A 14,932-nucleotide genomic window follows, 5' to 3' on the forward strand; every position below is an offset into this window, starting at 1 on the left:
AAAGAAAAGAAATAGAGATATAGAGATATTTGGGAGACAAATTGCTTACCTGAGGTAGTGCCTTATTTTAGCTATGGGACTGGGTGGTGATTACTTTGCCTCTATTCTGTCACTAGAGTATGTTTACTATTAATATCATTGTCAGTTTTATATAAGAATTTCAATTTTATTCCAAATTTTACTCATTTAGTGTTAGTTCTAGCAATAGCTATAGCTTTTAATATATTGTTATATGATTGAGAAAAATGTTTCTGGTCTCTGAAATTTTAAAAAATTTAATAATTAGGGCAAAGTACTGAATTCTCTGTATTGTCTTCTCATTTGCTCAGTAAGTACCTGTGTGTCATGGCAATGAACATTAAATCATATTATTGGGCTTGGGGTGTAGGTCAGTCTGTGGTAGCGTAGCATGCACAGGTCCCCAACACATCAAAAGAAAAGAGAGCCTGTATGTAATGTTTACTATATTAATAGCAGGTGTTTAAGGATGATGAACAAGCTAAATTATGTCTTTATAGAACTCATTTTGGTACAAGATTTGTGATAGAGCAATACAAATATCTCTTTAGAATTGAAATGTCCTTTTACAAGTACATTGAATATAATCTATTTTGTGGAAAATAAAGTTAGCTATATGAAAATTCTTAACTGTATTAACATTGTTATAATTTAATATATTTTAAATTATTATAGTAAATCAGTTTCCTAATTAATTAGTTCTTTGAGAAGGTATGTTTCTGTTGCATTTTAGACTGAATACCTAGAGCATACACCATATAAAAACATTGCATTTAATATGGTGAAGATCCTTGGCTCTCAGTAATTTACTTTTGAAAAATAAAAAAAAGAGAAAACCTTTTGAATCAATTCCCACCACTGTAGAAAGATAAAATGGAATCCTTATTGGAGTTCTTTATAAGCTTGTAGCTCTTAAGCTTAAAAGCTAGCAATAAAAAGAAAGGCATAGCCTCTCTTCTGTCTTATTTCTAAGAATGAATTTTTAAAACTGAAATAGAATCCTCTCCATAGATAGTGCAACAGTGAAAGGTGAGCTACATATATGACTTTCTACTTACTAAAATGTTAATTCTGATTCATTCTTTAGAAAATTTGGTTTGTAATAAAAAAAAGTTTTAGCTGACTAGTGTGTGTGTGTGTGTGTGTGTGNGAGAGAGAGAGAGAGAGAGAGAGAGAGAGAGAGAGAGAGAGAGAGAGAGAGGAGAGAGGAGTAGTGAGTGTCCAACATGGAGGTTCTTTGATTCGTCCCCCAAACTTAATAACTATCACTTATGTACTACTAGTTCTAAACTAGAACCTTTATACTCAACACCTCACTTAATTCTTATATATTTATGAGAAATATTGTAGTCTTTTTATATTTAAGGAAAACTGAGACACAGAGGTTAAATAACTTAGTCAGCCAGGTATGGCTGTACCTGCCTGTTATCCCAGTACTGGGGCAATGAAGGCAGTAGGATTGGAAGTTCAGAGCTAGTTGTCTTCACCATTGTAGGTGTTGAACGTGGGTCTGGACAGTGTGTTAGAACCCCGTCTCAAAACACAACAATAGCAACACCCAAAAAAATCTCATAGTAAATATGTGATGGATCTAAGATTCCAACTGTGACCTAATCAATTTTCTTACTGCCTATTATTTGTTATTTATGCCTTGTCTTTAACAGCTGATTCTTAAAACAAAACTTACTTGTTTTAAAAATCTTTTTTTTTAATTGCTTCAATTCTCCAGTACTGGCTGGGGACAGGGACCCCACCTTTATTGTGTGTGTGTGTGTATACACCCACAGACAGACAGACATATATATTTCATGTTTAACTCCTTGGGTGGTCACCCCAATCTAGAGAGCTTGTGCCCCAAAACCTCAGCTTGTAATTGGAATGAAGGCTCTGGGGGGAAGAGGTGTTTGATTGTGATACCAACAAGGTTCAGCATCTCTGACCCGATACCACTTCTTTTACATGCTCCTCATTGCTTGGCATGGTGTCCCAGGCCTTGTGCTGTTCCAGCCAGCCCATTCATCTCTTTTAAGAGGACTCCATGGCACCTTTGGCCTGTGGTGTGGTAGGTGTTCCTTTCTCCTCCTCAGAGGGCTCTTGTGTAGTGGCTGGGGGTCCCGTGGTGGCCGACTGCTCCCAGAATCGAGCCAGAGAGGTGGGAGGTGTCCAAGTGGCCTTTGGAGAGGTCAAGGCCAGCAGGGGATGAGGTGGTGGTTGAGGGTGGTGGGTAGTGAGGTGGCGCGTCATCCTTGCGGTGCCCTTGGGTGCGCACCTCCAGACAGTTCTGACCCTTGAGATGGCGCTGCAGGTGATCCTTCTTGGCAAATGCCTTGTGGCACAGGTGGCACTCATGGGGCCGGTCTCCAGTGTACAGGTGCATGTGGTTATTGAGGTCGTAGCTATGCTGGAAGCGGGCTTGGCAGTGTGGGCACGAGTAGGGACGTTCTCCTGTGTGCTTCCGCATGTGAATCTTCAGCTTGTCGTTCCTGGTGAAGCGGACGCCGCAGACCCCACAGGCAAAGGGCTTTTCACCAGTATGGGTCCTCATGTGTCGAGGCAGTTTATGGATTATCTTGTGACAGACTGGGCACTCTTGGGGCATTTGTGAACGGCATTTTCGCACCAGCTTGTTTTGGCCATCCAGGCCTGGTGCCAGGGCGTCCTGGTGCAGCGAACTTAGGTCGGGATCAATGGTATCTTCGTCTGAGCCCAGCTCCTGTGGTGATAGCGAGGGCTCATTACTTTGTGCTAGCCGGTAGGCTGGGGGATATACCATCTCCTCCTCTTCTTCCTCACCTTCAAAGACTTCATGGTTCAGGGGTCCCTCAGCAGGTGAGGCTGCACCTGTGGGAGGACTGTAGCGATCTCCAAACCCACTGCTACCCACTCTACCAACCACCTCTTCTTCGTAGGTCAAAGGATGGGTGAGTACTGTGGGGGCCTCAGGGACCAGATGGGTTTCTTGGGCCCCTTTGGTTTGAAGAAAAGCTTTCCAGGGTTTGCAGCTGCGGTGGGCGACAGGTCTAGGTGGCGGCGGCGGCGGTGGTAGGAGGGGCACCCGTGGAAGACTGTCTTCACCATTGGGCATTCCTGAGGTTGAGGCTGTGGTGGTGGCAGTGGGGAAAGCCTTCAGGTACTGTCGGGCTCGCTCACAGTCACCCTCATCTGGGCTGGGGACTTCCAGTCCACTGCCTTGTAGAAACTCCATGCAAGCAGCAGTGACACACGGGATTTCCAGTAGCCGAGCGGCTTGGAATACAGCTGGCATATTGGCGCTGCTGGTGGTCAGTATGGCTGTGTAAGCATACTCGAGCAGGGCACCTAGGGCCTCGGGCCCTACAAAGTCCAGCTCACACACACTGGCCCCTACTCCCCCAGAAGCCATCCCACCACTCCCTGTTCCCATCACAGTCCCCCTTTCACCCCCTGTAAAGAGCTTCTTGAAGTAGTGGCTACAGGCAGCCAGCACAGCCCTGTGGGTGTGGTACTCAAGACCCTGTGTCCTGATGGTGAGGTCGCACAAATGGCCCAGCCGGCGCTGCTCGTTCAGGCAGCTCAGGAGCTCGCTGCTGTGGTCTGGGAATGGGATTCCAATCAGGTCATCCTCAGGGCCCCCCATCTTCTCCTCTCAGCCGTCTGGTCCACTCGCTGGAACTGCAGAGGCACAGGGTGTAGGAAGAAGCTTGTTGGGGCCCTGCACCGGTCGGTCCTGTCCTCTCTCTTGCTAACCCCCTATCCCNCCCCCCCCCCCCTGCCACTCCCAAACTCGCCCTCCCTCCACCGTTAGCAACCTTGAAAATCTTTCTTATGCTTGCATATATGTGAGATACCAAAAGCCTATATACCAATATGTTAATTGTACATAAGATGCTGAGTTTATGGGTTTTTTAATTTTCAAATGAAATTTAAAATTGTGTTTCTATTTATCTGTATAATTTACAAGTATAAGTGTGTTTTATTTGAAATAAACTTTTTATGAAATATGCTGAGTTTACTGTAGTTGAGATGTCATGACTAACTTACAATTTATCTTACTTATTTAAAGATCAATCAGCCTTATTTCCTCACTGGAAATTTAGTCACTATGATGTGGTAGTTGGTGTGTTATCAGCTCGAAATAACCACAAACTTCGAAATGTGATAAGGAACACCTGGCTGAAGAATTTGCTGCAACATCCTACATTAAGTCAACGGTGGGTTTTCTGAATTGTTCCCTTACCTGGTTCAAGAATTGAAAAAGAACAAAAATCCTTAGTTTTAACTAAGATTTATTATTGCAATCATGTACTAAGGGCCTGAGTTCCTTCTCAGCATGATAATCTCTTAAGGCTACAGTGAGGAGCTGGAGAGAAAGGCACAGGACTGAGCTACCTATGGTGGAAAGATACCGGGACTCTTCCAGAGTGAATCCTCTTGGGGTTATATTAAACTGTCATTTTCTTGATTGGCTGTTGAGGTAAATTGCAGTTGGGAATTTTCTTGTCACTAATAGTGAACATTTATAGATTTCCTATCTTCCTCATGGCAGCTTCCATTCTTCTTCCTGATAGCTTTCCTTAGTACATGATTGCAATAATAAATCTTATAACCTAACAAGGAAGGGCCTCAGAACCGTCTCCAGAACTTGAGTTCCTATTGCCTTTCTTGTCGTGCCCAATCAGAACATGCCAGCAACTACTCAGACCACAATCATGGGTTACCTTTTCCTTTCTTTCACATCCCATATACCCACTCACATCTTGTTGGTGCAGCTTGTCGGTCACACTCTGAATCAGACTTCTCACACCCTTTACCACTGCCTACCGTATCTACACTGTCTTCACCTGTCATTTGGATTATTGCAGAAGATCCTCTATATGGATTGCTTGCTTTTCCATTAGACATATTCCATTATTCCATATTTGGTTTTCCATATAGCTGCCAGACCAGAATGATCCTCTTAAGATTAGTCAAATTTTGTTAACTTTTTATTCATAACTCTCCATTGATGTGTGTGTGTCTATGCGCGCGCGCATGTGTGTACTCCCTCACTCATGCACACACTTGCCTATATCCATTGTCTTTTCTGATCTTAGAATAAAGTCCTATCAGGTATAGACAAGAGTTTAAGGTCTTCCTTAGCTTATAGTGAGTTTGAGGCCACTCTAGGCTACATGATGTGTGTCTCTAAATAAATATAATAAAAGTTCCAAATTATTGTAGTCATTCAATCAGTCTACATTTTCTTCTGTATAGTCACTTCACTGTGTTTCCCTTATATTCCTGGGATTGTTTTTTTTAATACATACAAAATAATGGTGGTTTTTATTATTATAACATTTTAAAATTTCATTGTATTTGCTCATACTTATTCTCACCGACTCATCCTTCCTACGATGAGTCCCTCCCACTAAAGAGTCTACCCTTCTGTTTTCACAACACACACACACACACACACACAAAGTCTGGTTTCTGCTGTGAGAAAAACATATGATACCATCTTTCCCATTCCCCAACCCCTCTTTCCCCCACCTCCAGTACTCTACACGAGCTTCTGCTTCAGAGCCTTTGCTCTTGCTTTGACCACTCTTTCACTGTCTTTCACTAAATGTCTCTATGTCTACCCTTGCTGACAGTCAGATTACATAGCAGTCCACTTTTCCATCACTGTCTTCCCCTGCTTGACTTTATTATTAGATGTATCACCAACTGACATGTGTAATACATTTATTATTAGATGTATCACCAACTGGCATGTTTAATACATTTATAAGTTACTCATCACTCCCCACTAGGAGATAGGCTCTTTGATTTTTATCTCCTGGTAGATTCCCCAGTATCTCTAACCTAACTTGGCCAAGAATAAAATAGATATTCAACAATTGAGTGAATGCCTTGGAACTAAAAATAATGAGTATAATTTATACCAGAAATTCTTTTGCCTTTGAAGCAGTTACTTAAATGAAGTAAGCTTGTGGTTTGTTTTCTGAAAATAATGGATTATCTATATAAAAACATATTCAAGACCAAAAGTAACTTTCTAGGGCATAGTAGTTATATGAATTTAGTAAGGTTATTAAGATAAAAAAGATGAGAATCATTTAGTTAGCATATTCATGGCCAGTAGTAAAAGACAGTGCATTCTGTGGTTATGGAATTCTTTGATATCTTGTGTTTTACCAAAGGAGTCAAACATGTTATTTATATTATGAGGACTGTGTTTGATTTCAACCTCTGTAATAGGCTGTAGTTTATCACTTTAATGTATCCTAATCAGGTAGTGCACTGTGTGTGTTAGAACACAAATGTGCAACTGGAGTCTAGGGGACTTGAAGTTTAGTACATATAGGTAGGTTGATAGTACAGTATGGGGTACAATGGAGATATATGTAAAATAGCCTGGAATAGGCTGGAGAGCTGGTTCAGCAGTTAAGAATACTTGCTGCTCTTCCAGAGAAACCTGAGGTCTGATTCCCCACACCTTCATCTGGTGCCTTGCAACCTCCTGGAATTCCAGCTCCAAGATTTCAACTCCCTTTTCTAGCCTTTGCAGGCAGACAGAAGATGATAAAATCAGTCTTTTTAAATAACATCAGTCACATGTAACCTGGGGTTCTGGGAGGTAAGTGCTGGAGCAGAGGCAAAGCCTAGGAAGGCAGAGAACAAGAGGACACTGTAAAAGTGGGAAAGGAAAGGAGGAAAGGCCTGTGTCTGTGGGAGGTCCACAGTGGCCTGCGTAGCTCATGGCAAGCAGGTGTGTAGGAGCAGACTTGTTCAGACAAGAACTGCTGAGGGGTGTGACTATTTCGTAGTGACTCATCGAGTCTGTGGAGGGAACAGGAGGTGTCTGAGTTGAGAGTTGTGAAACCCTCAGTCAATGTGCAAAGTATGATGAGAAGAGAAAAGCTCAGCTGAAGGTGCTTGAGCTCAGGTACCCTCAGGCTATGGTGTTCTCTCTAAATGTTTATTGAATGGCTCCCTGAAAAAAAAGTGTATTCATATGTACCTAGGTTTATCACAATTTTATTGATATAAAGACTTATAGCACATAATTGATAGTTAATGACATGTAGTACTCTGTAAAATTAGTAAATTCTATTTGGTCAGTTAATTTTCATAAAATGTTTCTATTTTGCCAGAATATTAAATTTGTAATAAACTTATGGGTGGAATCACCAAAGGCATATAGCTCTGAAGTAAATATTTTAAGTTAAAGAATAAGACTTAAGTCTGGAGAGAGAGCTCAACAGGCACCTACTTGCTCTTCTAGAGAACCCAGGATCAATTCTAAGCACCCTCATGGCAGTTCACAACTGTCTGTAATTCCAGTTCCAGGAGACCCACTACCTTCTTCTGACTTCATGGGAACTATATTGCATGTGGCACCCAGATGTTCATGCAGGCAAAATACCCATACACATAAAAATAATGTTCAATTTTTTTTCTGCTAAGATATGTCAGTACTTTATTCTTAGTCAATGAAGTCAGTGACTTCTTTGTTGGATCATCTAATAGTTTTTGGACATTGAAAACCTATTCAGCCGGTATGGTGGTGCACGCCTTTAATCCCAGCACTTGGGAGGCAGAGGCAGGTAGAGAAGAAAATCTATTTATATTCTTTTAGTACTGTTCAGAAAGTAAAGGCTGGACATCTATTATATGTAAGCTTAATCTGCACTAATAACATTTTCTCATAGTCTAGTGAAACAGTGATACAAGAAATTGAGTCCTTATTGTTTATCAATTTCTGTGGTTTAGATATTTTCACAAAGGCCAATTTCAAGCAACTACTGTGATGTAATTGGTCACAGAATTGTAAAGAGATACATCATGACTATTCCATCAAATAGATAAAAGTGTAAATAACCTTAGTAAGAAACCCAGAAAGTGGAGAATTTAGTGTTTCCTTGTTTTAAATATATTTAGTTGTTTCTGCAAATTAATAAAGACTGTACTTAATCATTTACAAAATTTGTTGAAAATTTGACAACTGGTTCTCTTAAGCTAGCACTTTAGAACTCAGCTCCTTGTGGATAATCTAGATGACAATGCCAAAGCACTTGAGGATTGATTACTTAGAAGTTGTGTTGACACTAGATGTTCAAGTTTAAGGATCATTCTTGGACCAGTTACAGCCTTAGGAATAACTAATTGTTGCCAGAGGATGGAGAGTAAGAAGAATGAGCAGACCAAAGAGAGATGAAGGGCAATAGGTAACCCGAGTAACAGATCACAAGGTGACCAGTAACACAAGGTTTGAGAAACACCTCCTACAGAAACATTAGTCTAGTGAGGGAAAAGGAAAATTCTAAATGCAGCTTCCAAGAAGTTGATGTTCCCATGATCCGCTGTTAGCTAACATGAACATTTGCTGGTAGCCAGGCCAAGCATTTACACCTGCTTTAGTATACAGAAGAGAGCTCATATAATGTCACTCAATAGTTAGCAGCCCTTGGGTTGCATGCCCTCTCCTTTTGTTAGGCCGGAAAAATAAAGTTATAAATCAGCCTTCATAAATGCTAGGGCCTCAAAGGTCTGAAATGGGCATGAGGAAGTGGGAAGTGTGAGGTGAAGATCTATTACTGACTTTAATGCCAACCCATCTTTCAGTGTGCTTGTGAAGTTCATAATAGGTGCCCGTGGCTGTGAAGTGCCTGTGGAAGACAGGGAGGATCCTTACTCCTGCCGACTGCTCAACATCACCAATCCAGGTGCGTTGTCCTCTAGGCTGTCATTCTTAAGTTCGTTGTCAAGTAAAAGGTGCTAAATTTTATGGGAAAGCCTATTTTTGCCGGGTGTGGTGGCGCANGCCTTTAATCCCAGCACTTGGGAGGCAGAGGCAGGCGGATTTCTGACTTCGAGGCCAGCCTGGTCTACAAAGCGAGTTCCAGGTCAGCCAGGGCTATACAGAGAAAGCCTGTCTCGAAAAACCAAAAAAAAAAAAAGAAAGTCTATTTTTAATCAACAAAATATTTGTCATCAAAATTTATGTTCCAGCCTTTCTGACAGACTTATTAGACTTAATTAGGGACTCTCTGAGATTATTTACTGACACAGATTTTTAGGGCTGTTCTTCAGGAAGACTTAGTGCATCTGAAAAATTAGCTTACTCATTGTATTATTAGTCAGGGTTCTCTAGATTCACAGAACTCATGGATAGTCTCTATAGTAAGGGAGTTTGTTATGATGACTTACCGTCTGTAGTCCAGCTCCCCAACAGTGGTCAGCTGGGAATGGGAAGTCCAAGGATCTAGTAGTTGCTCAGTCCCACAGGCTAGTTATTTCAGCTGGTCTTTTGTAGAAGTAGCTTCCAGCAGATGTGCTGGCAAGTAAGTGCAAGCACGTGAAGAAGAGCGAATCTTCCTTCTTCCAGTGTCCTTATATAGGGTCTCCAGCAGAAGGTGTGGCCCAGATTAAAGGTGCGAACCACCATGCTTTGATCTGGTACTTGTTTTTCCCAGGCTGACCTTGAACTCAGAGATCTCTTTGCTTAGTTTCCTGGGATTAAAGGTGTGTACTCCCTTGCTTGCACCTAAACTTTTCATAGCCACAAGATCTCCTTGCCAAGATCCAGGTCAGAAACTTGTTTGTCCCCAGTCTCAAGATCTGGATCACAGGTGAGCTCTCCAATTCTGGATTGTAGTTCATTCCACATATAGTCAAGTTGACAACCAGGAATAGCCACTACACTCATAGATTGCTGAATTTTGAACTTTTGGAAAACTGGTGATTTTATCAGTTAATTTAAAATAGCCATAATATGCATATTGTGAGTTAACATTGATTTTGAATTATTGCTAAAAACCAGGAACCTGAAGTGGGAAGATCACTTCTGCATTAATTTATTTATTTATTAACTTAAAAAGTTAAAAGTCATGAAGTATTGACTAAGCTTCTGCAAAAGAAACAGGTTTGAAATGTTAAAAAATACTTTATTGCCAGTCAGTGGTGTCTCACACTTTTAATCCTAGCACTTGGGAGGCTCTTTGTGAGTTTGAGGACAGCCAGAGCTACACAGAGAAACCCTGTTTCAAAAAACAAACAAAAAACTACATTCCTTAGAATTAAGTTTGTGGAATGTGGGTGAGGATGCAGAGGCTGATGCTGATGAGGGTGGGTGAGGATGCATGGGCTGATGCCGATGAGGTCACTCTGTTGGCTGTTACCACTGAATTGGCATTCCTCTGATGTTCTGCTGCAGTTCTAAAGGAGGTTTTCCAAATCTCTGTTCAGTGTACTGGGCCTGGATTCTGGTATTTTAAAGTTTGTCAGGCCTTCATAGTTGTGTATATCTCCCTTTTAGAAGTTTAATAATATGCAGATGAAGGCTGTGAATCTGGCTCTAAAGCCAGCTCTGCCACATTCTAGCTGTGTGCCTCCTGATTCTATATTTCATCATCTGGAGCAAGGAATAGATCTGTATCTGTACATGCCTGTCATTGCAGCCCCTGGGTCGTCAAGGCAGGAAGATTGCTACAAATTTGAGATCAACCTGGCTACTTGATGAGTTCCAGGTTGGCCTGAACTACAGAGTTAGATGCTATTAAAAAAAAAAAAAAAAAAGCTCTCCCATGGAGCCTTGTAGGTCTTGGGATTCCATAGATACTTATTAAAGAACCTGGCTTTTTCATAGGTTATATTCCAGCTCACTTTTTAAATATATCGAGCATATATTCTAGTCTGTATTATAAAGCAGAGGATTATAGACAAAATTCTACATGTACATGTGTTCTTCTGAAGACAGATTCCATTAACTTTTCTGTCGAGAGCAAAAGGATCATAAACCTCATCAGATGTTGTGTTGTTGCTAATGCAGTAGCTTACAGAAAGTTAAAGAGGTGAAAACTAAATCAAAGTTAAACAACTACATACAGAAACCTAAACAGGGCTGGAGGTATGGCCTACTGGCTGTGCCTGCCTACCAGTGTGCAGACTGGTCCCATCCCCAGCACTTGCTATCTGGACCTTACCATCCTAAGTGCTATCACTAAGAGAGGAGTGGATGTTCCATTAATAGAAAATGCTCCACGCCTTTAATCCCAGCACTCGGGAGGCAGAGGCAGGCGGATTTCTGAGTTCGAGGCCAGCCTGGTCTACAGAGTGAGTTCCAGGACAGCCAAGGCTACACAGAGAAACCCTGTCTTGAAAAACAAACAAACAAAAAAAACCCACCACCAACAACAGAAAATGCTCACCATTTAATACATAAACAGTTTTTTAAACTGCACTGTTTAATGTAAGAAAATCTTACCTCCTGAGCATTTGGGTTATTTCAGTATCTAAAGGTCATGATGAGCATTAATCATGTTGCCACATGTCTAGAAAATTTGATTAATAGCTGCTATCAAAGCAATAAGATTTCCTGCTACAAGCAGCTTGAGCTTAAGGTACATTTTTTTTAAGGTAAATAGAGTTTAGGAATAACTTGACCTGCTGTTTTTAATGCATATGCTTCTACTTTGGATAGATGCCTTTTGTTTGCTGAATATATAGATATAGATATAGATATAGATATAGATATAGATATAGATTGATTGATTGATTATGTACAGTGTTCTGTCTGCATGTATGCCTGAGTGCCAAAAGAGGACACCAGATCTCATTATAGATGTGTTTGCTGGGAATTGAACTCAGGACCTCTGGAAGAGCAGCCCACTCTTCTGCACCATCTCTCCGGCTAGTCCTCTGAGTGTATTAAGGAGAGAAATTTACTGTTATCCAGTTAGGATGTTGGCAGTGCTCTCTTGCTTATGGCAAAAATCTGTCTGTCCCCGTTAGCCTCTCCTGCCTATGTCTGTTAACAAGATGCAGCATTTCCTATTAATCTTCATTTTATTGAAAATCTGCCAAGTATCAGGACTGAAGTAAGGGACCCGAATGCCCTATGTGGACATTGTTAGGCCATATTCTAGAGTCTCTGTTGTAAAGCAGGGCTATCTTTCTTAAGATATCAGTGAACTTGGTAAATTCTGACAACGCAGAATTTTGTATGTTATTGTGTTCTTTTGAGGCAAGGGACCCAGTGGTTTTCTCTTCTTTTTCTTCCCAAAATAGAGTTTCTCTGTGTAGCACCAGCTGTCCTAGAACTAGCTCTATAGACCAGGCTGGCCTTGAACTCTCAAGTGCAGGAATTAAAGGCATGCACTCACTACCAACGCCAGTGATCCAGGGTTTGTGATGAGAGCTTCTGTGCTAGGAATTAAACCCAGAGCCTTGTGTGTACTAAATAGGTGTTGCTACCCCACTGAACTGGACTCACAGCCCTGATAGAAATGTAGAGACTGGTTACAGTCTATATGTATATGGATACACTGTAGCTGTCTTCAGACACACCAGAAGAAGGCATAAGATCCCATTACAAATGGTTGTGAGCCACCATATGGCTGCTGGGAATTGAACTCAGGACCTCTGGAAGAGCAATCAGTGCTCTTAGGCTCTGAGCCATCTCTCCAGCCCGAAAGTAGGTTTTATATTTCTCAAACTAGTACTGGTACTTTTTGGGGTATTATCTGTATTATCTAATCTATAGTAATTAGAAAAGTTTACTTGAAAGAGACTATTGACTGTGGATATAGCTCTGTGGTAGAGTTAACGCTTAACATGGATAAATCTCAGGCTCAGTTCCCAGTACTGGGGAGCTAATTCACCAGTAAAAAGAGCATTGACTTGTGCGTCATAAACCCAAGTCTCATTCCTGAGTCTGTAATCCTTTGAGACAATTCCTTACTGTTGTTTAGAGTTACAGTCTTAACTGGCAAGAGTGGCTCCTCCCACACAGAGACATAGTTAATGTATAGATATAATGGACAATGGTATAGTAGGTGATCAAAATCTGATTTACTTACCTGCCCAAAAGATTTTACAACAAGCTCCTCAGTGTTGCTTGAAGTGATTTCAGTTACTCCTATTCTACAGTGCTTTCCTTCATACCATAAACTTTTCATTGCTTAATAAGAGGTAGAATCTTTTGATTTGCAGACCAAGATCAAATTCCTAATCTTTTTTACTATACTAAGTACTGCTTTTATTATCTTTATCCAGTCCTCCCATGTAGATAGATGCTTTGGAGTTGACTTATATTTAATATTCACCGGTGGGATGTATGTGTGTGTTTGTTCATGTGTGTGTGCAGAAGTCTGTATTTTATTTGGTTATATAAACCCTATTCTCATTGTTTTAGTTTTGAATCAAGAAATTGAGGCATTCAGCTTTCCTGAAGATGCCTCCTCATCTAGACTCTCTGAAGACCGAGTTGTCAGCGTGAGCTTCAGAGTTCTCTACCCAATCGTGATTACCAGTCTTGGAGTGTTCTACGATGCCAATGATGTTGGTTTTCAAAGGAACATCACAGTCAAGTTGTATCAGACAGAGCAGGAGGTGTGTACTGACATGGACAGGATTTTTCTTCTTTTGAAACAACTTTTCTTTGTGGTTCCAATAGATTGAAAGACTAAATCACTTTCTGTGGTTGTGTAACTTCCATCTTTCTTCCTATATTGGTTGAAGTTATAGTACATTGTATTGCAATGCTGGTTTGGGGAGAGATTATTATAGATACATGAGTTATATGTACCAAAAAACAAAACAATTGGACTGGACTAGACATTCCCAGTATAAATTCTTCATAGCTTCATTAATGAAGGTATCAGAAGCATGAGCTAGAGAAAAGACAAAACTGGTACTGGCAAAATTGTATATCAACCTGTAGAATAAAATTATATCTTTATCTTTTTACCTTATATAAAATACAAGTTCAAACTGGATCAGAAACCTTAATTTAAAACTGTAAACTGAGCCAGGCATGGTGTCACACGCCTTTTATCCCAGCACTTGGGAGGCAGAGGCAGGCGGATTTCTGCGTTCGAGGCCAGCCTAGTCTACAAAGTGAGTTCCAGGACAGCCAGGGATATATATACAGAGAAACCCTGTCTCAGAAAAAAACAAAAAAACCCAAAAAACCAAAAAACAAAAACAAAAAAAAAGAGGCGGAGGTAGAAGCAAGACCAGTTTAATCAATAAAGTTAATTCCAGGCCAACCAGGACTATATAGCTTGGACCACCCTCCTCCTCTCCCTCCTCCTTCCTGTATGTATGTATGTATGTATGTATGTATGTATGTATGTATGTATGCCCACTGAGTTCAGTTAGTTCTGTATATATAAACATGGGCTTGGGATCATCCACGGGGAAACCTACCAGTAGTCATACTTCTAAAGAAAAGTGAGGGGCTGGAGAAATGGCTTAGTGGTTAAGAGCACTGACTGTTCTTCCAGAAATCCTAAGTTCAATTCCCAGCAACCACATGGTGGTTCCCAACATCTGTAATGGGATCCAATTACCTCTTCTCTTCAGATTTGTCTGAACACAGCTACAGTGTATTCACATTTATAAAAATAAACATTTAAAAAATAAAAACAAAACAAAGACAAAAAAAGAAAAGAAAAGAGAAGTGAGTCTCCCCCCAAAGGCAACTGTCAGCAACTCCACAGCTAATGGTGGGACCTAGCAGCTCCTCTCTGTCTCATGCTAGAATCTCTCAGTGGCTTGGTCTTGTGCAGGTCTTGTGTTGGTAGTCACTGTTTTAAGTTTTGTATGCAACAAACATGTCACGTCCAGAGGACAGTGTTTCACGGTGTTCTTCCTCACCCCTGGCTCTTCTGTGGCATTCCTGGGCTGTCTTTGTTTTCACCCAGGCATGATCATGTACACCTAAAATCCCAGCACTAGGGAAGCTGAGCTTGAAGATCACAAGTGTAAGGACAACCTGAGCTACACAATTAAATGTTTATCTTAAAAAGTAATAAAATTGCTAATGCTGTTAGCGGTGTTAATAAAAGATTAAATGTCTGTTTTGCAACTTGTCCTATTTTTTTTTAAGATTTATTTATTTATTATATGTAAGTACACTGTAGCTGTCTTCAGACACTCCAGAAGAGGG

General features: G+C 40.8%; 1 protein-coding gene across 3 annotated transcripts in view; it reads left to right on the forward strand.

The window, feature by feature from the left end:
• The window catches only part of B3galnt2 (beta-1,3-N-acetylgalactosaminyltransferase 2), a 42,608-nt gene that overhangs the window by 8,491 nt on the left and 19,185 nt on the right, over positions 1 to 14,932 (forward strand). The window contains exons 2-5 of one of the 3 annotated variants that reach the window (XM_029547404.1): positions 2,009 to 2,080; positions 4,061 to 4,208; positions 8,605 to 8,705; positions 13,175 to 13,371. In XM_029547404.1, the coding sequence (XP_029403264.1) occupies positions 2,009 to 2,080; positions 4,061 to 4,208; positions 8,605 to 8,705; positions 13,175 to 13,371 (518 nt within the window). Of the gene's footprint in view, positions 1 to 2,008; positions 2,081 to 2,755; positions 2,940 to 4,060; positions 4,209 to 8,604; positions 8,706 to 13,174; positions 13,372 to 14,932 lie in introns of those variants that run through there. The other 2 variants (XM_029547406.1, XM_029547405.1) reach the window with 2 other exon arrangements.

Source organism: Mus pahari, chromosome 16 (assembly GCF_900095145.1).
Source record: "Mus pahari chromosome 16, PAHARI_EIJ_v1.1, whole genome shotgun sequence".
In the NCBI taxonomy this organism is placed as follows: Eukaryota; Metazoa; Chordata; class Mammalia; order Rodentia; family Muridae; genus Mus; species Mus pahari.